Source organism: Poromitra crassiceps (assembly GCF_964638095.1).
Source record: "Poromitra crassiceps genome assembly, chromosome: 23".
Lineage (NCBI taxonomy): Eukaryota > Metazoa > Chordata > Actinopteri > Beryciformes > Melamphaidae > Poromitra > Poromitra crassiceps.
Window position 1 is genome coordinate 14,019,165 of NC_139639.1, and position 26,336 is coordinate 14,045,500.

Consider the following 26,336-nt stretch of genomic DNA (forward strand, 5'->3'; position numbering starts at 1 on the left):
CAAAACTATTAACTACACAATATCATTGCATATTCTAATACATTGTAGTTTATTAAATTTATATATATATATATATAAATATATATATACAATTCATAAACTCACTACTAAGCACCACAGTCCCCAATAGGTATATTAGCAAGACACACAAACATGCAAGGGGATAAAGTAAATGTTTTTTTTATTTAAATTAGCATAAAAAGCACAATACCTAAGACCCATGTGTAATAGGCTACAGTCAACTTCGAATCTGAAAGTTTTTTTTGACAACAGTGATACAGCCTAATGCAAACATTTCATGAAGTTGAAAATAAGCACTTTATAAAAAATAGATATCTACATTGTAACATAATGAACTTACAGTATGCATTTCCCCAAAAGGCTATGTGATCTGTACATCCCCACCCCACCCCAACAATATAAAAAAGGAGTTCCACTCGAAAGAATGATAAATAAGATGACAGCGGTCGTCCATGAGATCTACTTTCTATGGAGCTGTAGTATGTGTGACATGGCACAGAGAAATAGGCTCAAGGGCCTGGAGTGAGAATATTACAGGAAATGATTAAGCTGAAAAATACTTTGTCTAGTCTAGGCAGATCAAACCCAAAGTGGTTATATCATAGCCAATAAAAATGTGTCCATCAATATCTGAACGCGCAAGGCTTTGCATACAAAACTGAGTTTATTCATAATTCTAACTTGGAGTGCGATTCCTTATTTTTCTTTCCCTCCCCACCAGATGGCGTTCTTTACACTCAAACATGTCAGCCATTTAAAAGCAGCTTTTCTACACCTGACTTGATGGTGTCAAAAGGGAAGAGTTGTGCAACATGTACAAACACCAATAGTTCACACAATCTATGAAATGTCAGACAAAAAAAAATCAACTATGAAATGATAGGAGTGTTGACATTCCTCAGTCTTTGGGGACTTGATAAGGGATCTTTTGGGGAAGGAGGCGGCACAGAACGAGTCACGGTAACTGTGGGACTTGACATGCAAAGTAGGCTGGTGATGCTGGTTTAGGGCCGGCACTGCTCTTAAGGAAGGAGTCCTTTCGAGAATACATGATTAAAAGGGAGGGGATTGTTGGAGCAGTAGGTAGTCGAGGGGGAGTCCGAATCGCGGCGTGAGATGATATCTACTCCTGGGCCTCTTTGCCGGTCATCTTGTAGATCTCCGTGGGACCGTCCACGTGGGTGATGGTGGTGGTCAGCTGGATGTCCTCTCCACTGTTGGCTCCGTTATCTCCTGCACACAACATCGAGAGCACCGTTACACAAAAGGTCTCAACTCACTGTGTAGAAAATAATTCACCAAGGACTCAATATCCCACAATCCTCCACACCTCCTACTTGAACTTTACCGCACTTCACCTCATTACCGCAATAGAGTACCGCAGGAATGATTCCTAAGGCTCGGAGGTTACTTCCTGGTTCCCTCGTCTCAAAATCAATGGGATATTTGCATGGGGATTTTGGTTAAATGCCTGAAATAAGGTATGTGGTTTACAAAGGTTTCTGAAACTGTGACCTTTGTGTTCAGCAAGATAATCTTCACTTTTATTGTTTTTGAAGGATAATTGCGATTTTGAAGAATCGTGATTTTCAGAAAACGCTTGGGGGCACGGTGGCGCAGTTCTTGCCTTGCACTCTTGCCTCACAGCAGGAAGGTCCTGGGTTCGATTCTCGCCTGTTGGCACTGGGGGTATGTTTCCCCATGCCTTCGGTGCCTAGAGTGCCCAGGTGGGCTATCTTGTGAAAAGGGCCTTTCTGTGTGGAGTTTGCATGTTCTCCCCGTGCTCCCCTGGGGTTTCCTCCATAAAACATCAATATGGACCCCGACTAAAAACATGCCTAGAATAGATTGTCGTCTGACCAGCGGCGGTTGGAAGAAGTTGGTACCCGGGCGCTTCACTGCAGCTGCCCAACGCTCCTGGCCAGGCAGCCAGTGGAGGACGACGAGCCAGGATGAGAAAATGTGGAGGACAAATTTCACGGCGCCTCTAAGCATGTGTGTGCGTGTGTATAATGTGCATGCATTGGTGCATTGTGACAAATAAAGACAGGGTTTGTCCGTCCTGTACCCTTAATCTTAAGACAGATTCTTTACTTTTGACTTCTCACTGTACTCTTTACATTTCACTGTATATTCATCCTTTATATTCATGCAGCCTTCCTTTAGGAGGAAATCAACTCCATTTCCTCCACATAAATGCCTTCAGGGCAGGCTCACGTGAAACAGCACTGCAACCCACTATTACTGATACAAGTAAATCAGCACAGAGAGACTGGAGCTGGGAGAGACACGCCCCTCCACAGAGAGACTGGAGCTGGGAGAGACACGCCCCTCCACAGAGAGACTGGAGCTGGGAGAGACCCGCCCATCCACAGAGAGACTGGAGCTGGGAGAGAGACACGCCCCTCCACAGAGAGACTGGAGCTGGGAGAGAGACACGCCCCTCCACAGAGAGACTGGAGCTGGGAGAGAGACACGCCCCTCCACAGAGAGACTGGAGCTGGGAGAGAGACACGCCCCTCCACAGAGAGACTGGAGCTGGGAGAGAGACACGCCCCTCCACAGAGACTGGAGCTGGGAGAGAGACACGCCCCTCCACAGAGAGACTGGAGCTGGGAGAGACATGCCCCTCCACAGAGAGACTGGAGCTGGGAGACACGCCCCTCCACAGAGAGACTGGAGCTGGGAGAGAGACGCCCCTCCACAGAGAGACTGGAGCTGGGAGAGACACGCCCCTCCACAGAGAGACTGGAGCTGGGAGAGACACGCCCCTCCACAGAGAGACTGGAGCTGAGAGAGACACGCCCCTCCACAGAGAGACTGGAGCTGGGAGAGAGACACGCCCCTCCACAGAGAGACTGGAGCTGGGAGAGACACGCCCCTCCACAGAGAGACTGGAGCTGGGAGACACGCCCCTCCACAGAGAGACTGGAGCTGGGAGAGACACGCCCCCTCCACAGAGAGACTGGGGCTGGGAGAGATACACCCCTCCATAGAGAGACTGGAGCTAGGAGACACGCCCCTCCACAGAGAGACTGAGGCTGGGAGAGACACGCCCCTCCACAGAGAGACTGGGCTGGGAGAGACACGGCCCTCCCAGGAGCTCGGCTGACGCAGATCAGAGGAAAGCTTCCAGAACTCCAAAACCTCTCTTTCTCTCTCCGCGTCACTGACGTCAGGAGATGGATGGTTTTCATTACTTCCCCTGTTCTCCCTCCCCCCACCAGCACGCTCTCTTCACTCTTCCTTTCCTTTCCCTCTGGAATGAAGCCTGGTGGTCCATTAGAATCAGCCTCTTGGGCCAAAGACACCCTCATTTCCCCTGGGAATCTCACTCATTCTCAGTCTCTCTCTCCTCCAACAGCAGACTTTGCATGAATGGGCAGCTTCACAGTGGAAGGCAGGCACTTGCTCTTATGTCATACAGTTTAAAGTTACAGGGACAGTGTCCATTAATAGACATTTCTGTAAATGTGACAGTTTAGCCATCTTTTTGTCAGGTTTGCCTGGGTCCAGACCTTCGAATCTGTCCACTCCACCGAGATTAGTTTTGTCTGCTTCTGGAAACAGAGTGTAACAAGTTGACAATTGAGTCCGATATCAGGCTAAGGTCAGGTGTATATCAGGCTATGGACAGGTGTATATCAGGCTATAGGCAGGTGTATATCAGGCTATGGACAGGTGTATATCAGGCTATGGACAGGTGTATATCAGGCTATGGACAGGTGTATATCAAGCTATGGACAGGTGTATATCAGGCTATAGGCAGGTGTATATCAGGCTATGGACAGGTGTATATCAGGCTATGGACAGGTGTATATCAGGCTATGGACAGGTGTATATCAGGCTATAGGCAGGTGTATATCAGGCTATGGACAGGTGTATATCAGGCTATGGACAGGTGTATATCAGGCTATAGGCAGGTGTATATCAGGCTATGGACAGGTGTATATCAGGCTATGGACAGGTGTATATCAGGCTATGGACAGGTGTATATCAGGCTATGGACAGGTGTATATCAGGCTATGGTCAGGTGTATATCAGGCTATGGACAGGTGTATATCAGGCTATGGACAGGTGTATATCAGGCTATGGACAGGTGTATATCAGGCTATGGACAGGTGTATATCAAGCTATGGACAGGTGTATATCAGGCTATAGGCAGGTGTATATCAGGCTATGGACAGGTGTATATCAGGCTATGGACAGGTGTATATCAGGCTATAGGCAGGTGTATATCAGGCTATGGACAGGTGTATATCAGGCTATGGACAGGTGTATATTAGGCTATGGACAGGTGTATATCAGGCTATGGACAGGTGTATATCAGGCTATGGACAGTTGTATATCAGGCTATGGACAGGTGTATATCAGGCTATGGACAGTTGTATATCAGGCTATGGACAGGTGTATATCAGGCTATGGACAGGTGTATATCAGGCTATGGACAGGTGTATATCAGGCTATGGACAGGTGTATATCAGGCTATGGACAGGTGTATATCAGGCTATGGACAGGTGTATATCAGGCTATGGACAGGTGTATATCAGGCTATAGGCAAGTGTATGACAAAAGACACATAAAATACAATACATTCAAACAGAAACAGCAACACTGTACATAGCAGAGCACACTTTAAAACTAGATATGCAAGTTTTGTGAGTCGGATCGGAACCCTGACATTCGGGAACGTAGAGCTGCCTCCGCGAGTCGCGGGTCAGCTAAGAAAGTACTTACCAATGATGCACTGGCCGCTGGACGGCTCGTCTCCGTAGCGCTTGTGTGACGGCGCGTAGAGGAACATGATGGCAAAGACGTACAGGTTCCACATGCCGTAGATGCCGGTGAAGAAGGCGCTGCTCACCTGCACTGTGTGTTCTCCCCAGTGCCAGTGGCCCTCATTGACCTGGGGACAGACAGACGGACAGAAACAAAGGATGAGACAGGTAGTGTGTTGGCATGGAACAGCAACAAAAAAACTCTAAAGTCACAATGAAATGAGAAGTCTTTTTCACCTTGCTAGCCAAATCTCTGAGATCAGAACGTACAGCTATTTAACAATAAATGCCAAATCAATTTATAAAATGATTACTTGATCCCATACCATCTCATTACACTTATTTCCTGTACTACGGTATATTTTTAGTGGTGTACCAGTAGTTCAATATGTTCACTTGGAAGAATCTGAAATGTGTGACAAATTTGTTGCAAATGCGCATGCAATGGGCTTCACTGCCTTTCTCTTTCGGTTTTTGTTCTGGTCCAACAACCGCTCCCCGCGTTATGTCCCGCACCAAGAGTTTCCCCCAAGAACTATGTTGAATTACAGAAACAAGACACCGTCGACAAACTGCGTCACGAAGAAGGCCACACCGTTAAATTTGAGGACATTATGCGACTCACCTGACTGATGATGAAGAAGATGACCGTCATGGCGGCGCAGGTCAGAGTGACCAGCATGAGGAACTTGAACCTGAAAATCAGACCCTAGGCAATAAAGTGGAAGAATTAGTGACAAAATGACAAAGAAAGAACGTATTAAACCGCCATTATGTAATTCTTTGGCTTTGCGTGATAAGGAACTCCAACTCTGATGGACAAAAAGACACACGCATACCTCGTAGTGCAGGCGTCTTGCCTTGGACATGGCAGGCAGCGAGGACCTCTTCCCGCTGATGTTGCGGAAGACTTGGAACACCATGAAGCACAGGAAGAGGAAGTAGAGACAGGCGCATATCCCTGCCACGATTATGAACGCCATCTACAGCAGCACCAGTCAAGCAAATAACGGGCACAAAAATGGGGGTACTAATAGTTACACACTGTGATAGTTACATTATTCAAGTGAAAGAAGAGAGACCTCCTTATAGGGTGTGTGCTGGCAGAGTGCCAATGCATGCATAGATACAATACAGGGGTCTTCAACCTTTTTCAGCCCAAGAACCCCTTGGTTGATAGAGCAACAGAGCAGAGCTCTGCTGAAAAAAGGAGTTCCATTTTAAGCGTGGCCTATAATAACATTTATCCAGCGCACACCAGGATATCAGGATTGACACTTCTTTTTATTAATTAATTAAAAAAGGAGCAAAAACAACACATTTCGCATATTGTTTCATCAGATTCATTTGGTAAATCATTTTTGTCAAAGGTATCTTATTATTGCCTGCTTGGTATTTACTCAATATTATTATTTTGTGTCTAAAATAATTTTTTAAAATTTTTCACAAACTACTTTGACAAAAAATTGGCGGATCCACTGCAGTACCTCTGCGGACCCCGGGTGAAGACCACTGCTTTAATGAGTTAGATCATTAGTGCTTGGAAAACTCTACAGCAACCCCCTCTGAGGTGACCAAAGGTACTGCACTGCAATCAATAAAGATGCTGCTAAATGTTTTGTTAAGTGGCAGCATGTCTCTTTCCTAAAACCTTAACAGACTAACTGCAGCAGAAGTCATGGCAGAAGAAACCCATCAGCCTAATAAAGCTTTGATGACCCTGGTTTTAGACACCGTACCAAATGTCCTCCTCGCCAAACCCGCTGAGACTTCTGGGAACTGAGTGGATGTCACGTTGCATATCTCAGCTTTCCCTTTCACTGGGACTCAGAGACAGTTGTTTTTGACGAAGTGCACTGATGAATCTTGCATCACCCCGCCTGGCAAGCAAAGTGACACACAGACAAGCCGACACACCATGGGGAGACCCCAGGCAGTGCTTTCACATATGGCACCACTGAATTATTTCTCATCCTGCTAGTCTAGAGATCACAGTGTTCAGTACATGCCAGAGCCTAGCAGGAAGGAATGCACTGGCTGTGAGACTGAAGGGAAGACCATCCAACACATGTGGAAAGAGAGACAGTTTCACAAAATGCTCCAACAACAGGAGCAGAGAGCTGCAACCATAAACAGGCAGATTGGCTACTGAAGTTAAAAAGGTGATGATTTGGTCCTTTACACCTTCAGAGGGTCTTATTAGAGACATGTCTCTCTCTAATAAGTCAATGTACAATTTTGGGCCAGACAAGTAGATTTGAGGTCATTATGAAGTTAACTTGTTTAGATTGTTGCTTTACAGCACCATACATCTCAACTATTTCTGCTGTTTTTAATACTATGAAGTAAGGGAGGATACAGCCAACTCAGTTCCCACGTCTGAGGCCCAGATACTGTAGAAGGGATTCGTCAGCTGGACTCCCCTGGTGACACAAAGGGTAGGGTGGGTAGGTAGGTAGGGAAGGCAAGGAAAATAAGAAATAACATGGAGGAATGTTATGTATATAGAATGTATAAACGTATATAGAAATGTATTGTATAAATACTGTATATTAATAAAGTACAAACTTGGGCCTCACCTCTCGCACATGTCAAAGATGAAGAGGCAGAAAGAGCCGAAGACGATGGGTCCGACCTGCTTCCAGTAGACTGAGAAGCGGTTCCTCTCCGTCTGGTCCTGGTGCCAGGGAGAGGCAGAGAGAGAGAGAGAGACATCATCAGCCTAAGTATAGGTTGTACTACATTTCAAAGAGATCAGACTTTGAGCACATCAAACATGGTGTGTCACCAGCTTGCAGTGATAACAAGGCGGGTCAGAGGACTGCAGCGTCCCCGGTGTCTGTCAACAGCAACGGCATTCCTGCTCGAGGTCATGGATTCATTATTGTCCTGCAGCCAAACTAAGCACCGAGGTTTATGTTTCACTCACAGTGTTGGTGGATGGTTGCAAGGATATCTGGGTGGAGCGGAACATGGAAAACACCCACACAGTGAACACAATACTTCTTGGTGTGTGTGCACTATGCAGGTGCATGCCAGCCAGTGCTTCAGGCTAGCAAGCATATTGATAACAGCAGTATTAGCCTAGTAGGTAGTAAAAAAGTCGACGATAACGGTCTGAAAACTCAAATGAAGATTGCAGGAGAATACGAGTGCATGTGCAAAAGCTCATGCCAAGCATTGCTCTAAACAAGCAGTGACGGTGTTGGCACAGCAGAGCGGCGCTAGTCGCTTGTAGTCGCGCCGCTGGTCGCTTGGTGCTGCAGCGATATGGAGTGAAACTAGTCTTTAAAGCATTACTCAAAAAGGGTTTTATTTTGAAAGCCCATTGCAGAAGACATACTTTTACATTCTGGCTGACTTGACCATAGATATGCACTGGCTGAGGAGAGGAGCAGAGAGGAGTGCTGTAAGTTCGTTAATGTTTTTTCCCCAACTCGTGCTGATTAACGGAGCTCTGTGGGTGGACATGCTCTGCCAGACACATCTAAATGCACAGTCGGCGCAGATTCTAGAGATGATTTTTTGTAACATCTTTTGATACTAAATTAGTTAAAAATCGCCTCCAGTACAACCAACGCATCCCATACAAAATGAATGGGCAGCAGCAACTCCAAGAGACTACAAGCGACTAAATTCACTGCCACGGGCATGAGCCGTGAGTCTTGCTTTTATCTACGGCCCTGTAGCACTGACCTCTATCATCAGCAAGTGCTATCTTTGAGCGGCTAGTCACATCATAGTCATACCTCAGTCAGAAGCCACACCTGCTCCTCCCTTCCTGACACCCCCTTCAAACGACGCCATCGCCCAACAGTGCACACCGCCCTCTCCCACCTGGATAAGAGTATATCCAGTCATGCTCCCATTCACATCAATGGAGCTGAACTGGACAGAGTCTACTGCTTGTTCCTTGGTGTGTTCATCAATGATGGCAGGCAGCAGCAATAAAAACTACCCAAAAGTGCCTATACTTCATGAGGAGACTCAAGAAGTTTGGAATGTGTGTTTTTTTATGTGAAGCAACTATGCACTGTGTCCAAGACAAATTTCCCCTCGAGGACAATATAATGTTGAACCTGAACCTGAATGTCTGTCAAAACTCTCAAACTCACTCACAAACTTCTACAGGTGCACCAATGACAGCATTCTGTCATTCTGCTCTGCTGTTGATCGTAAGGTCCTCCAGAAGGTGGTGAAGACATCGGAGCACATAATTGGCTGCCACCTTCCCTCCGTGCAAAGCATACCATACACGATGCCTCAGGAAAGCATGGGCAACCCCCCCAGGCTATGGACTCTCGCTGCTGCTGTCTGGTAGACTTTACAGAGCAGCCAGACACCGACTACCAGACTCACAGTCCCCCCCCCCCCCCACGAGGCCATCAGGCTTATCAACCACCAACATCACATTGATCACATGATCACCTCAATGTATGCCTCAATTCAATTCAATTCGCTTTATTGGCATGAATGTAACAAATACAATATTGCCAAAGCCTGAAGTGCTCTCCGTCTCTTGATGACAGCAGCCAAAATGGAATTTTTGTAATTTGTTTGCTAAATTAAATAAGATAAAGGATGATAAAAATCAAGTCCTTCTGAGCAGCAAAATGGAAAATGCATTGCCTTCTGATCCATTTTCCCATCTGTGGATTTTGTTTCTTTTTATTGATTGATTCAAACATTTTAACATAAATACATGGACCATGACACACATGATAATAATTATTATTATCATTACCAACACAGACAGGAGCACATAATAATTATCATGTGTAGGGAGATAACAATGTCCGGCCCCCGGGCCCTTAGCTTTCTGGCAATGTGGCCCCCTGAACAATATAGTTGAATAGCCCTCCTCTAGACACACTATATTTATGATATTTAATACTCATATTCTTACAGTCTATATTGTCTATATTTACTAGATCTGGAATTGCTGTTAATGTTCTAGAACTATGTATATTTAAATAAGAACCTGTTGACTTTGATCATAAGACATAGTTCATATTTTCACTTGCTCTCCATTAGCGGGTACAGTAGCCTACCATGAGATGCTCCCCGCAGAAGATGATCCAGAAAGAAAGCAGCATGGAGTAGAAGATGCCCTGCCTAATGTCTCCAAAGAGCAGCATCCAGGTCCAGTTGAAGCCCACAGAGAACCACTCCACTGGGATGTTGATGAAAGTCATGGAGATGCCCAGAGCAAAGATCACCCTGAAGGAGGAAAAACATTATAAATCTGTCAGCCACCATCATTACCAACTTTAAGCGACTTTTATTACTGTCATTACGTTAACTATGCACATGTATGCATGGTTATACAATATGTGCAGATGTATTTATTGATTGTGAGAATATTTGATGACTAAATTATAATTAGCATTTAAAAACATATTCAAAATCAATAACCACAGCAGTATAATTCATGCAGCATCAGCAGCTTTGTTAGTGCATAGAAAAAATGGACGACTAAATAAGCTACAGCAACGGAGGAAGATTTATTTAAAAAAAATAGGATGGACAACACTTTTTCAAACATAAATTTCATTTATGAAATCATCATTATACGGCAAGGCTAAATCTGTGTATGCTCAGAGGACCATTAAGACATGGCATATTGATAGATAAATACTTTATTAATCACATCATGAGCCAGACGCACAGTGAAACCCCGCTGAACTATCTAATTCACAACCTTACCGACTAACGTCATTACTCCAGCTGACCTTCTCTAATCGTGACAGTCTAGACAGGAGAGCAAGGGTGAAGAACAAAGAAGCACCCGCCTACAGAAAGACAGAACAGGGTTTGTGTCTCTAAGCGCTGCAGTAGCAGGTCTCTGCATGCCAACAACTAGATGAAAGGTAGCTCAGGAATAGATGGGAGGAGGGTTGAACGGGGAGTGGGGAGGGAAGAGGAGTGCAGCAAGACGTAACCAGGAAAAGTGTAGCTACAAACATTTTTGTAAACACTACAAGTAATGCAAATGATACACGCAATAGGCTGTAAGCAGTTCCACTCCAGAGAGCTCGTCAGCGAGAGCAGTTCCGGCATGTTCCACCGGGCGGACGGAGTGAAACAGCACTGGGTTGGTATGCTGGGAATGTCCTGCGCACCACCAACACAGACAGGAGCACTCAGGCCGGTATCTGTGTGTGTGTGTGTGTGTGTGTGTGTCACTGGTGTGAGTGTGTGTGTAAGAGAGACAAGGGCAAAAACTGATGAAATAGAAGCCTTCCATAACTGATATGATGACAGAAGATTCTTCCGATTCAAATTTAAAGAAAAGGTTCTAAATGCCCCAAAAATTCAGTTCTTTCCAATACGAGGGATATAGTCGGCCTGGCCATCGGGAGCACCGGGACAAATCCCGGTGTGCTGGTGGGCCACTTGACCGGGAAGGTTTTTTTTTTTTTTTTTAGACAGTGAACCCCAGCGGCCCACTTTGGGAATGCTTTTTTTTATTATTATTAGATATTCCTCTAAATCTGGCTTCAAACGACCAACATTTTATAAAAACAGCCCAAAATTTGAGCAAGCTTAGGTTACCGTCAAATTTTTTGTTGCCCCCTCCAAATTTTGGCTTGCTCTTGTGTTTGTGTGTTGATGGGCCGGGGGTTGCGGAGTATCCGCGCCGCGAGCTGGTTGAGGTGGGCTGGTCTGGGTAGAAAAGTCCAGGGCCGTTTTTTAGTCCCAGTCCGACCCTGGGACGATATATCAAAATTCCATATATCGTAACATGAAAATGTGACAATATGTATCGTGGGGCAGAAAAGAATGTAATGTAGTAGTCAGTCATCACAAATGAGATGGCTTGCCTGAATCATAAGCAGAATACTAATACTAATCTCAGTTTTCAGACTTCATATAATATGAATGACATCATCGTGGAACATTGTGCACATTGCGGCGATGAGAAGCATCAGTCTTCTTCAGCACATCTCAGAGTTCAGAAGGGCTCTGCGGTCTCTTCCGCTCGCTCACACCTCAAGTGGACGAGTCGAGCATGACAGACGACGGCTCCGGTCAAGCTTTTAAGCATGAAGAAAATCATCCTCCATCCACAAATACACTGCGAGTGGCACTTCCTGTTCCTGAGCGCCCGCCGGTCATTTATGAATGAGCCTCAGGCCAGAAAAGATGGAGGAAAGGAGAGAGACCTAGTGTGTGTGTGTGTGTGTGTGTGTGTGTGTGTGTACGTAGGATGTGTGGGGTGAGTGCTAGCTTGCAGATTGTGTAAGGTGTTTCACGCTTGGCCAGGTCTTCCTGTAGCGCTGAACATTGCCTCTGACTGAGCTGTGTTCCCAGCGCGGCGGGCGGCTAGGCAAACACTGGGCTTCCACAGCACGCCATCCAAACAGTCTGCACTGTCTACCTGCCTTCACTCCACTCATGTACTGTGCATGGAATAAAGTTTGGTGAAGTTATGAGCAATGATTTTTGAGGTTTTGAATGACATTTCTATAGAAAAAAATATAGGAATAGTGTATTTTTTTCACGACTGAATTGGAACCCGTTCATGATCCTAGATAACATTCTTACTCAGACACTGGATGACCTTGTGCACACAGAGCTAGGTTGACCCAGATGTACACTTCTGAGGGCATGTGTCTTCACTCAGTATATGTACTAAGGTAAAGCCTCAATGGTTACTAGTGAGGCTACTAGGACCTAGCATTCTTTATCCTCCTTTCCCATCGTCTCATACGAACCACTGAACTGACAGGAACACAAAAGTCAAAAGTTCTTTTAAATGTAGATGTTACATTTCATTCCTTGATATCCAACAATAAATAAGGCAAGAAAAAGAAGAATCTTTTGGAAGGCATTTCTGTCTTAGGATGTTTGGTCCAAGTGAAATTATTATACAAATTCTTATAATGAGAAATATGTTGATGACAACAGCAGTGGTCTGTGTTGATGTGACACTTACTTCTCCAGCAGCACAGGAGGTCTGGTCATGAGGGTGATGCGTCTCCAGTACCAGATCATGATGATGAGGATGCTGGGTGTGAGGAACGTCTTCATGGCAAACCACACTTTGGTGAAGCCTCCGTTCTGATGGATGCTCTGTGAGGAGAAATGAACCAACGCTGTCAGGGGGCATCTGGGTAGTGTAGAGGTAAAAGATCTCGCCTAACACCGTGGAGACCCGGGTTCAATTCCCTGCAGCGTACCGGTGGGGTATGAGTCTTGGTCCCTGGTCGGGGCACCTGTTTGGGGCAGAGGGGAACTGGGGGAATTGTGTGAACCTCCCACACGCTACACCCTGGCAGTGAAACTCCTTGCTGTCAGGTGAAAAAAAGTGGCTGGCGACTGCACATGTATCAGAGGAAGCATGTGCTAGTCTACAACTCTCGCCAGATCAGCAGAGAGGGTGGAGCAACGACCGCGACAGCTGGGGGAATTAACCAAGTACAATTGTGGAGAAAAAGGGAAAGAAACTGCAAAAACGTGATTAAAAAAACATGTTCATGTCGCCTCCTCTCCTCTCATGCATGAAATTTGGTTTTCAAGTGCAAAACCCGTGCACTCTGTCAAATTTGCCATGAATGCAATTTTGCCATGCCATTAGTGTATATTCTCTCATCACATTGCAGATAATATTATAAGGTTCATGTTCAAGATTTTCTACATGTAAATTCATCCCAATTTAAATAAAAGCTCATTCTATGGCCAAATGAGCAGTTATCACTCTCAAGGTTGAAATCAAGGGGGTAGCGCGTTCGTGAAGCCGTTCGTGAAGCCAACGTGCAAGTGTCGTAAACATGCATTCTTTCGAACAGCATGCAGGGGGCGACTCCACTGGGTGCAAAAAGAAGTGATTGTATGGAAGTCAATGGGGAAATGACTCTACCTCTCACTTGAATTATTTACCTCAGTAAACACTTTCCTAATGAGTTCATGGTCTCAATCGCTCGTTAGGTCTTCTTCAATACAACATGATGTTCTTTGTACATTATGGTCCTATTTAAGAGTAAAATAGACGATAAAGCAGACTATGTTTTGGGGCGTGATTGACAGGTCGCCTGTCCAGTGATCGCGCAGCTCGCCGTTCACGGACCAATAGCGGCCCGGCGCTGCGGCTCTTCTCATGCAAATTTACGTCACTTCTGGCTCCAAATAACCAAGATGGCGACGGTGAAAATGATGAAAATGGGAGTCCAAAAGCCAATGGGTGACGTGACGGTAGCTACGTGCATATTTATTAGACGGTCTACGGGTTGAAATGCACGTTTCATCCTCTCTGTGTGTCGACATAAGGTCAGAAGGTACGCTATTTTTCATCATCAGACTGCCAACTCACAACCAGACGGATGTCCTTGATCTCTCCGATGCCCACGTTGATCTTCTTGCGCTCGTTGACCGGCAGGCGGATATTGAGCAGGTAGTACTTGTGGGCCACGCTTCCCACCTCCATGAAGGGCAGCGGGTCACACTCGTAGTAACGCCCCTCATTCTCAATGGTCTGGAGAGCACACAACAAAACAGCATGTGGCTTTAACCCATTGATACCTGATGCAGCATTTGTGTGTGTATCCCTTTAAGACGGTTCGCGGTCTTAAAGGGATACACACACAAATGAGGGATATTCACACAAATGCTGCATCAGGTATCAATGGGTTAAATGCACATGGAACAACAGACACCAATCGGCTAAAATGCCTTTGGTAGAATTCTGCTATTAGGATCCCACAGACATCCTGTCTACGCCTTGCTGTGGCGCTGACCACTGCCTCTTTACTGATCTGTCTTCCCAATGACATACTGTACTATGCTGCTCGCAATTATTTTGGCGCGGCATAAATCTCCTCTGAATTCTGACAGAATCTCCTTACAGGGATCAATGAGTTGTCACGGTATCGTTACCATTATCAATATCAACATTACATTCTAGTAAAGACGGCATGAAATTGCACCAAGATACTGTTTTCAAGGGAGAAATGATGACAAAATGCTCTGATGGATAGATTCTTTATACATATCTGAATATTAAACTGTATAAAGCTATCAGATTGATCTAAATCTGCAAGTAGCAGCAATATCTACATGCCGATATCATAATATACACTTTTAAAGTATTGACTATTAGGGGTGTTCACAAAATTCACAAAGATTCGATACGACACAGTGCTGTCATGGTTTGGTTTTATTTATTTTTATTAATTCTACTTATTTTATTATTTTCACAGTCTAGTTTAAATTTTTATTTCAATTTACGACAATGTCTTCTTTTTCTTTTTACACCTCTCGTCTTTTTCGTCTCAGTTTTAGTTTACTATGATATCCTTGTAGAAGACTTGCACTGTTCAGCAGTGAAAGATTTGTTCAGTTTGCAATGCGTATTGAACCTAAAGCTTTGTAACTAAACGCTTCAATACGAATACACGTATTGTTACACGCCTATATTGACAATAAAGAATCATAGGTACTATCAGTGTTGTACTATTACTATATTTGCCCCAACTATTTAATAACTACTATTAAGTCAACTCAAAGCCAGATAAGTTCTTTTTCTCAACAGTCAGACACATGAAGGTACAGCAGATGGAGAATGAATGATGTGGTCCTCTACCTTGGCAATGGTGAAGTTGCAGCTGAGCTTCCTCTGCTCCAGAGAGTGCGCCATCTCCGTCCACTCGTCCATCATGTCGTCTCTGTAGGCCAGGCCCACGTCAACCGTGACCATCGCCCCCTCCTCTGTACAGCAAGACACACACATTACCATCACTATTCATCACTACGAGTCACATTTGTACATGCTAAGAATCAATCAATCAATTGTATATTTATATAGCGCCAAATCATAACAAGAGTTATCTCAAGGCACTTTGACATCAAGAGTGGTTGAACAAAGTGATGTATTAAGTATTTTAAGCATCGTGATAAACTCAGCTAACCCTGTAAATGAAATGCTCATCATGTACACGTAGCTCGATTGCAAATATGAGAGTTTTCAAAGCACTAAAATACCAGACTTCCATTTTAAGCCGGTGTAAATAAAACTACTGCCACATTGATTCAGAATTCTGCTTTGCATGGTCGCCCAAATCTAGGTTACTTCCTCCTTGACAAACTCAAACCAGGCCCTGAGCTGGTACCCAACAGGCCCGCCAAGAGGGACCTACAAAAAGATCCAAAGCCAAGCTAGTAAAACTGTATCTTTAGATCACATTACAAAGCCAAGTGTTCTCTCCTCCAGCCCTCCAGAGAGCCTCTTGTGCGCTTATGAAACAAGCTGGAACCAAGAAGAAACCCAGTGGCCTGTACTATGAGAAAGAAGGGGGGGGGGGGAGAGAGTGGAGGAAGGGGGAGAGGGAACCAGATGAGTATTGGCAGCCGATGGTCAACCCCCCCCCCCCCCCCCCCCCCCGCTCCCGTTGGTCAAGCCAGCGCAGCCCGGCGCCCCTGAATGTCAACTTGCTGCGTGCAAACATTCCACGCCAGTCCAGTGGCTATCGCCACGGAAACGAAGCCTCCTCAACAGCTGTGTTATTGCTGGAGCCCTGCCAGGGGGCGCTTGGTGCTGCTGGGGTGGAGTGGGGCAGGTGGGTGGAGTGGTTAATAAGGTGGGAAGATCTTCTCTGGGACACGGCATTGTAACACAGATAAGGTCGTTCAGGGAAGAGAAGGCCCCTCTGTTCACTCTCTCCACTGGTCATACCGCTGCAGAGCAGAGTCCGCCTACCTTTGGCACGATGACGAGTGTTCTTGGAGACAGACGGGCTGCCATTTTGTTGGTTGTGTTCCATCCTCCTGACCTGTGGTTTCTTCGCTTCCCTCACTCGGCTCGCACAATCCAGAAGTTAGTAGAACCTTTCAGCTCCATCTGCTAGTTTTCTTCTTGCTTGAACAAAATGGCATTAAACCAGCCGTGGTTTTTTTTTAATGAAAATTGAAGAAAGAAGATTAAGATTAAGATTAAGAAGAGTATTCTTCATAGAACCAAACTCTAAAAGGTTGAAACAAAGGCAAAGCTCCATTTGAGACGTTGTCTTCTCAAGACAAGATGTGTTGGCTGATGTCCGTCTTGCAAGATTGCATTTTGCCATTTGTCTAAATCCTTACTATAAATCAACCTAAGGCACTTTTGACCGGGTTTACTTTGCACCCTCCGCACCTTCAGGCATTTGATCAGAAAAGGGTGAACAACATCCCTGCAGGCCTGCCCCCTCTCTGCCACATGCTGTTAATGACTCAGGCTCTTCTCCATCTCCAGGCAGCTCTGCTACGAGGCTGCAGCACCTGGCTGGCAGAGAGACCTGCCTGTGAGCAGAGCCGGGGTGAATCACTGACTAGTCTGTCTGGCAGTCAGGCAGTAAACAGCCCACAAGTCCTTACCGCGTTTCCGCTGAGGCCAGGAATGTGAGCAAGCGAATGACGCTGATGACTAGGCCACCATTACAACATCACAGTTTAGACTAGCCATGCCAGCAAGGCTGGGTCATATAAACTTATAGTGCCATCTTTTGATCTCTTGTCCGCTACACTGTTTCATATTACCTCCATCACTTTTTCTCCCCCAAGTTCTTACCCATTCCAATTTTCCCACAAGTCCTTTAAGTAACTTGACTCCATCCTTGTTCCATTTCTATGGGACTATAAGGCTCACAGAATCAGGGCACGGTGATTCAGTGGTTAGCACTGTTGCCTCACAGCAAGAAGGTCCCAGGTTCGAACCCCGGTCCATCCCAGGTCCGTTCTGTGTGGAGTTTGCATGTTCTCCCCGTGTTCCTGTGGGTTTCCTCCAGGAACTCCGGTTTCCTCGCACCATCAAAGATGTTCTTGCGCAGCTTGCGTGAGATCAGGGGTTTCCCACAGAGCTGCAGCTCCACCTGCTGAGCTGCACGATGATCACTGGAGAGGCGATCTGTCAATCACGCCCAAAACATAGTGTTTTTTTAATCATCTATTTTACTCTAAACAGGTGAGTTATGTAAGAATTCACCCCAAGGTGAAATTACGGTAGCTTTACAGCCCATAGCCATTTTTTTTTACCAGGCTGTAGCTTAAACATCTATTTCTGCTGGGGGACTGACTTGCTTTTGCAGCCAGCTTCAAGTGGCTATTCGAGGAACTGCAGTTTTTAGTACTTCCACATTGGCCTCAATGCGACCAAGAAAGCATGCCCCCTCGAATGGGAGGCAGGAACAGACATCTATTTAACAGGTCCTATTATCTTTCTTTACTGTATAACTCATTATTATTATTAGAACGTCACCCTCTGTGCAGGGGATCAAAACATGCTGGAAACAGAGATAGATGGTGATGTTTGGGATATGGCTCTGGTGGACATACACAGACGCTCCACCGACACGAGGCACTGGCTTAGATTAGCCACAAACTTCATTATGCTAAAACGAAGTTACACAAAACCTTTCCAGATTTATCTCTCCACTGTGTGACAAATGCCATACTGAAGAAGCCACTCTTCTCCAGTTACACCATGTTCTCTGTCCTCCATTTTGGATTAATGTATTCCAAAATTATATCAGAATATGTTGCATACTCTAATGTTTTACCTAACCCTTCTGGTGGTGCTTGAAGTCTCCGATCAGTTTTCCCAGCTTAATAAATGTCAACAACTGCTGTCTTATGCATCGTGGCAAGCAAATAAACTTATTTTCATGTTTTGGAAAAAGGCAGAGGTCACACCTGTCAAATGATGACTGGCAGAAATAGTAAAACTCTCACCTGGAGAGAATATGGTTCTCGCTATTAAACCAACTGAAACAGTTCAACAGGATTTGGCATCCCCTTCTCCAAGACATTGATAATAACTCAAACTAATCAGTTGTAACTAAGCAAACAGGACTAGATCAAAACCTAGGGTTCGGCCGACCAATGGTCTAACTTCATCACTCACTCAGTCAGTCAGTGACAGACTTGCCTAACGGAGCTGCCCCCGGTGTTGTGATCAAGCAAAAATAATAGTACCGTAAATTCCGGACTATAAGCCGCGGCTTTTTTCCCGTTTTTTGGCCCCTGCGGCTTATATAACGGTGCGTCTTATCTATGGATTTTTTCAGAAAAAAAAAAAAAAATACAAATAAAATCTCTCTTTTTTAGCACTCTTTCTAACTATAAATCCACTTCTGTTTTAATTTCCTCTCTTGCCCTCTTTTCACCACACCGCGGACACTGTGTGCACTGTAAAAATAAACAACGGTGGTGTTGTGTTATGTTGTTTTGTTGAAATGTTACGGTAATACGGTAAATGGGAGCTTCCTCAAACAGCCATCTCTTTCCCGACAATCCCCTCTGTGCGTGACCACTTACATATGGTAATTACGGTAAGCAAACGGCCACTCGACCAACAACTCCCTCCCCCGACTACCAGGAGAAAATCACAAACTTCGGCGAATTCACACAAAGGAAGATCAAGGAATATTCACAACAAGACGAGCAGTAGAAGCAACACTCTCACTTACCATGGGGAAGGTACGCAGAAATTCACACGACGCAGCTTTCAAGCTGAAAGCAGTCGAACTCGCACTAAAAGAGGGAAACAGAGCAGCAGCGCGTACCCTGAGCATCGATGAGTCGATGGTGAGACGTTGGAAGAAGCAGCAGGAGGAACTGTCTCAGTGTAAGAAGACCAAAAAGTCCTTCAGAGGCCACAAAAGCAGATGGCCGGAACTAGAAGATTCCCTTGAAGACTGGGTGTTGACCCAAAGAGCAGACGGCCGAGGCGTTTCCACGGTGCAGATCCGACTGAAGGCCAAAACAGTCGCCACCGAGATGAAAATTGAACATTTCAGAGGTGGGCCATCTTGGTGCTTCCGATTCATGAGACGAAAGGGACTGTCCGTCCGGGGGAGAACTACTGAACAACTCCCTCCCGACTACCAGGAGAAAATCACAAACTTCGGCGAATTCACACAAAGGAAGATCACGGAATATTATAGGAGTGTGAAAACATCCACAATCACCAACGGGTTCCAAAACGCTGGACTGCTGCGGGATGAAGAGGATGACGCCGCCACAGCTGGCGCTGAGGGCCGTCAGAGGCTTCAGAGGCTGTTCGATGCCGACAGTGATGAAGAGGAGTTCGTTGGTTTTGAGTGACAATGAAGGAGAGAGGAGAGTGGTTGACGAAGCCACCCTGAACCTGTTCGTTTCCGACACTGAAGATGAGGACTTTGGTGGTTTCAGTACGCAGGAAGAAGAGGAAGACGAGGATTAGTGACTTGACTTCTCTGGTTACAGGTTTGCTGCACATATAGCCTATTGTTGTGTGATTTTGTCTGGGGATTAGTGACCTGACTTTTGTTTTGTTTTGTTGAAATGTTAATAAATGGGAGCTTCCCCAAACAGCCATCTCTTTCCCGACATTGCTCTCTGTGCACGAACCCTTTCATATGGTAATTAAACATCAAAACACCCGCGGCTTATAGACCGGTGCGGCTTATAGAAGAAAAAAATAGTCAATTTTGGTCCCGCGGCTTATAGACCGGTGCGTCTTATAGTCCGGAATTTACGGTAGTAATAATAATAATAATAATAAAAAAAAGTGCTGTCTGTCTTTTATATGGGTTACTAATCATAGACTTACTAGTCTCTCATTTTGTTCTAAATAAATGATGATGTAATCTGTGAAAAATAATAAAAATGTCATTATTAAAAAATAATAATAATAATAATAATAATAATAATAATAATAATAATAATAATAATAACAACAATAACAATAATAATAATAATAGAGGGAAAGGAAAGAAAAAATCAATCCACAAACCTAATCAACTTGTTTTATATCAACTTGGACACATTTCAGTGCCTGCATGTTTTAATAAAAATATCGATATTTGTTTTGTCTCTAAATCTGAAGCGAGGACAAATATAATACTTTATCTTACAACCGCTTCCTCAATAAAGATTTACATATATCTCAATCACTTCTCTGTTTGAGGCCAACTGGCATATTGGTGCATGTGTATCAAGGTTTGCACGCACTTGTTAGGCTACAGACGTCCCTCTATACTGTACATCAGAAGTGTATCGTCAGCCTTCTTCTAGTTTTTCCCTCATAGCTGAAGAGGGAGAAGTAAACATGCTCTGTCCCAGTGTTTGAGGGTTCAGACTACTTTCCCAGGCTGGACCAGTCATCCCAGCGTTTGAGGGTTCAGACTACTTTCCCAGGCTGGACCAGTCATCCCAGTGTTTGAGGGTTCAGACTACTTTCCCAGGCTGGACCAGTCATCCTATCATTCATTAGTCTGCTTTAGTCTCCTCTCTAATCCCTTTTTGAAGGAGCCCAGAGCAACCTGCCATGCTGCCAAGCCAACACCCCCCCCCCCTCTCTCTCTCTAGAGTTATCTTCCTCCCCATCCCTGTCCTCTCATCCACACACTGTCTGACACACTGAGATGTTGGAGGCATAGCTATATCCACTTTACACTTTAGAGCAGTAATTGTTTAACACTGGGCAGGGATGCAAAATGTCTTGCAGGCCAGTTGGTGGTGGCTTCCCCAACAACTTGGATATATGACAGAGCCTGGGCATCAAGACAAGACAGCATTGTACACTCCCTGGCTGAAAAAGGTTAAGAAGAGCCTTCCTAACTTTGACAATCAGCTCAATCTTCCCTTGTTTGCTCACACACTGACTGATAGGACTCCAATGTCACTCCCTTTCCAACACTAACACACCATGTCCATGTGGCCCGAGTGGTCGACTCTTTAAGATGGTGTCTTCTTCAAGCACAGGAAACAGGTCTGAGGAGGTACACACGACTCCACATCAATGAGGGCGAGAAGAAATTGTAAACAGACCATGTGTGACCTCATTAATGCATCGTGTTTAGTTACACCATTGTCTCTGCCCGCAGGAGAAGAGCATGTGACAAATAGCAACGCTGCTACATCCACTGAAATACAGGGTGACCTCACATCACAAGCATGACAATCGCTTGCTTCTTGCTCCCAGGCGTGGATAATAGGGAATTCCATTGCTCAGACTGAGGCTACCAACGATATGAAAACAGGCCCAGATTACCACTCTCCTCTCTCTCTCTATATACCTGTCTCAAGGGTGCCTGTTTAGAGCCCTTGTCACAAAGGCTGCGAGGCGAGGGTCCATATCGCTATAGAGGAGCAACAGCAGGACATCCATCATTGTTAGCTGCCACTCTGGGTGTAAGAGAAACCCAATCTACTGAAAGAGGCACATTCCTGCGGGTTCCTCATGCATTCCCCCCACAACTCCAGACTGAAGTGAAAACAGACAATAGCCCTGCCAGGACGTCTTGCAGGGACGGAAATATCAGAAACATATTAAGAGTAGGGATGCACGATATATCGGCAATCATATCGGTCCGATGTTGCAATGTTAATATCGGTTATCAGTATCAGCCAAAATGTTCCCATTGAGAGGAAACATTGTGATAAATCTATGATTTATGGGCTTTTCCAAATGTTTTGGAAAATAAAGAAATGCATAACTTTTTCAAATTCACAGTGTTTTACATGTGTTTTTCAGTATGCACAAAATGTTATTATCATAGAAATGTGTTTTTATACAGATCATATCGACATCGGTAAATATCGGTTATCGGCCATACCAGCAATGTTAATATCGTTTATCGGTATTGGCCAACATTTTCACATCGGCGCATCCCTAATTAAGAGTATTACTGCTAAAAGGCAGAATGACATCCCATAAAAGCAATAAGCCTCCTCTTGGCTTCGGGGCTAAGAATGGGATAAATCACTTATTGCTTAATTACTAGTTAATTAATATAGCTAATGCCGCCTTTGCCTCTCTCCAGAATTATATTCCACGCACACAAGGCCGGACCTTCTCACCTATCCATCTCTACATCTTGAAAGCCATGTCCTTGTCCTGCAGTAGGAAACATGAGCGCGTTCAGTTCACCCTGACGTGAATCCATAGGAAAGCCTCGGTCCTCACCTATGGGGTTGTTCATCTTATAGGCGATGTCAAACTGCAGGATGACCAGCATAAACTGGAACCAGGGGCTCATCTCCTTGCTGGGCAGAGGAACGTGGACGGCAAACACAATGTTGTTGGCCTCGATCTTCTTGGCCATGGCCTCGTCGAAGTTGCGGATCTTGTCGCACTGGTCGGGGCCCCAGGGCATGAACCACTTGCTGCTCTGGTGGTGCTTCACCATGTCCACGCACTTGGTGGCCAGGTAGTGGACCGCCGTGGTGGGACTGGGCGCTGGAGGGACCAACACAGAGAGAGGAGGTGTGTTAGAATTCTGCAGCAAAATGTCCCAATGTCCTGCCAAGATTGGGACAAATTGCCCCACCAAAAAAACTAAATAAATCAGGAGAAAACCTTTTGGGAACAAATGTTTCAAGTAAATCAATCACTAAAACTTAAGCATATAGATGAAATTGTGCATGGATGGACAGTGATATCTTCACAATCTTGGGGTACATTCAACAGGTTTGGTTTGAGCCAAATCCACCCCAAACACTGTGGCAAATTATGCCTTGAGTTGTTTAGAAAAATGCCTAGGAGCCGGCTCTCACTTTGAAGTGATCAGTGGGCGAAATTCCCGAAAGCACTTAAGCAGCAGTTACACTGTATACTCAAATAGAGATTCATGAGCTCGACAGTGAGATCGCTGTTTGTAGTCTGTAGTCATAGGATATGAGTATACAGTGCTCAGGAACACATCTGTCTTTATCATGCAAACAAACGATTTGGTCTCCTGTGGAGAAGACCTGAGGTCTGATGTGAAGCAGATCAGAGTGGCTTGGAAATCAACAAGCTAAACTTACAAATTGTTTTATATTGTTACGATTAGCATGTTCCAAAGGCCTATTCAATTAATTCTGGCCTCGGATTTCACTGATATGAGAGAGTGATATCTTCCAATATTAGGTATAACAGACACTATTGGGCCAAATCGAGTTGATGTGTAAACCCACTCTTAAAGTAAACAAGCCCTACATGACATCAAAATAAACCTACGAGTGCATTCACAATCACAAAGTATTCAACCCCCTTTAGTTTGTCTGTATTTCATGGTGTTACAGCCTGAATTCAAAACGGATTAAACACGATTTTTGTGGCACCGACACACACAATGACCGCCAAAAGTGGAAATATATATATATATATATATATATTTGTTTACAAATTAATTGAAATTCAAAGCTGAAAAAGTCATTCAATAAATATCAAAACGGCTGCAGCATCACTCCAAATTGAGGTGCATCCAAATTAGGTTGAATGTCCTTGAGATGTCGAGAACTTTATTGGAGTCCACCTGTAACAAAGTCAGTTCATTGAAAATGACGTAGAATGAAACGCATAACAGCAACAGGTTAAGCAGGGCCTTGGTGAGGGAGGAGACTAAAAACTGAAGGACTCTGACAGAAGAACTACAGAGTTCCTATAGGCAACAATGGCAGATCTTGACCTAAAAACATCCATCAGTGCAGCACTGCACTATGCACTGACAGCAGAAACATGAAAGACTCTAAAGCCATGAAACACAAGATTGTGCAGAAGAAGAAGAGCAGCCAGAAACAAAGTACTGTAGTACGATTGAGAGAGATGTAAAAGTTTGTAACCGTCTGTCTGGACCATCCCTGACCAATCTGATGCTCATCACTGAAGATGATTAGATGGAAAACAGAAAGACAGTTTATTATCAGTGCAGATGGCCCGATTACTTATGTTACTATCTATTCTTATCTGCTCGGTTATCTCTTCAACTTCAAATAACAGAAAGCTGAATGGCAGCCAAGTACCACAGACAGCACAGCACACCCTTTGGGTTACAGATGTCTTTGGTCCTCATAAAACTCAGCCAAGGCCATCTTCATGGGACTTTTAGTCGTGTGTGTGTGTGTGTGTGCGTGTGCGTGCGTGCGTGTATGCGTGTGTGTATGCGTGTACACAAAATGATGTGTTTTATGCATCTTGTCTAAGTGGGGTGTCATCGCTGCTCTAGCAGAGTGGAATACGGGATATAGTGAAAAAACCACACGGCGACAAAAAAGGTCACGGCAAAGTGAATGAAAGCCAGTTATCTGGACCCCCTCGGAGTTCAATTATGTGGTGACCCTGTGGGTCCAGCAGCACAGCGGCCCCTCCAGTCTCCAGCGCAGTGTGTCCAGAATAATGGCCGTCCCCTCAGCCCGCTGACCCCATGCCGTGTTGCCGGGTCTGTCGGGAAACAAGGGGAGAAAAACCCCTTTCTACTCAATTACCCCCGCCACCCCCGGCCACCAAGCAAACACAAAGGAATCTGGCTTCATTAAAACCATCTCAGCCAGGAACCAACCAAACAGGCTAATTTATCACACAGCCATCGAGTGAGCGACAGAGAGTGCAGGCCAGGGACAGAGAGGCAGGGAGGGAGAGATATCGACTGGGGTTTCCACTGTGTGTGTGTTAGCTGCGGTGTGTGTGTGTGTGTGTGTGTGTGTGTGTGTGTGTGTGTGTGTGTGTGTGTGTGTGTGTGTGTGAGTGAGGGGGTGGATTTGAAGAAACTTGACAGCAACTCCAATCCAATCCTTGAGGCAAAATGCAACTTTGACAGCCGGGTTGCACTTGCGTGTGTGCGCGTGTTTGCGTGTGTGTGTGTGTGTGTGTGTGTGTGTGTGTGTGTGTGTGTGTGTGTATGCATGCAAATGAAACAGGCGGAAAGGAGAGAGTAGGACATGTGGATGTTCTGCCTGGGAGGGGGAAGAGGGATTTGGGGAGAAGGGGAAACACAGAGGGAGAGAGGAAGGTAGAGAAAGAAAATAACTAAGTGCTGCCTGCCTGGTGCCATAGAGCAGACAGACATTTTAGGGAGGGGAGTGTAGCCTGTATGGGGGAGAACATTGGAGGTTGCATTAAACAAGAAGGTAAATGCAGATGTCGGTAGTATTTCCAGTTAAATTAACAACAGGTGAATGTCATTTCCAGGCACAAAGCCACAGAAACAAACACCTCGTTTTACAAAGTAGTGATTCAGCTCAGAGGCACTTCAAAGCTTTTGGACACAAAAGTATCGGTTTTGAGCGGCGTGTGATACAAAGTGACCGCTTCAAAGCCAACAGTGTGCTGCTCCGGCCAAGTGCTGGTAGCCTACCACCCACTAGTGTAGCAGAAAGTTAGCCCTTTATCACACAGGGAACATTTGTGTGGAAACATGTAACGAACAGCCCGAGTTGAAACTTTGTACTTGTTGTTAGAAAGAAAACAAGTTACAAATGCGTAGCTACATTTCAGCAGGCACGCGCGTGCACAAAGGAGTTCGGATTATAACTAAAAAACCAATGATAAAAGTGAAGTGCGGTGTGCGGAAAAAAGAAAGTCAAGCTTACCAATCAAACCGCCGACCATGAAGGAAAACGCCTGGAACAAGAGCAGAATAACTCCCACTATCACCAACTTCTTGGTGCTCATGTTTTCAATAATAGCCCCCGCCATCGTGAAGAAGAAGCAGAGGTTGGAGGCAAAAAAGAATGTCACTCACACCGAGCGAGAGCAAAACAATACTGTGCAGACACGGGACGAGCTGCCTGGGCCCCCTCTCTCTCTCTCCCTCTCTCTCT

At 45.1% G+C, this 26,336-nt stretch overlaps 1 protein-coding gene across 1 annotated transcript; it reads right to left on the minus strand.

Moving 5' to 3' along the window:
• Positions 1-164: 164 nt before the first annotated feature.
• Positions 165-26,336, minus strand: wls (Wnt ligand secretion mediator). The gene is made up of 12 exons (XM_083659082.1): positions 26,106-26,336; positions 22,720-22,992; positions 15,382-15,506; positions 14,113-14,274; positions 12,739-12,875; positions 9,851-10,019; positions 7,379-7,476; positions 7,159-7,222; positions 5,639-5,782; positions 5,425-5,508; positions 4,759-4,927; positions 165-1,254 (listed from the first exon to the last, which is right to left on the minus strand). The coding sequence occupies exons 1-12, from the start codon at positions 26,209-26,211 to the stop codon at positions 1,145-1,147; spliced, it is 1,641 nt and encodes a 546-aa protein (XP_083515208.1). The 5' UTR covers positions 26,212-26,336; the 3' UTR covers positions 165-1,144.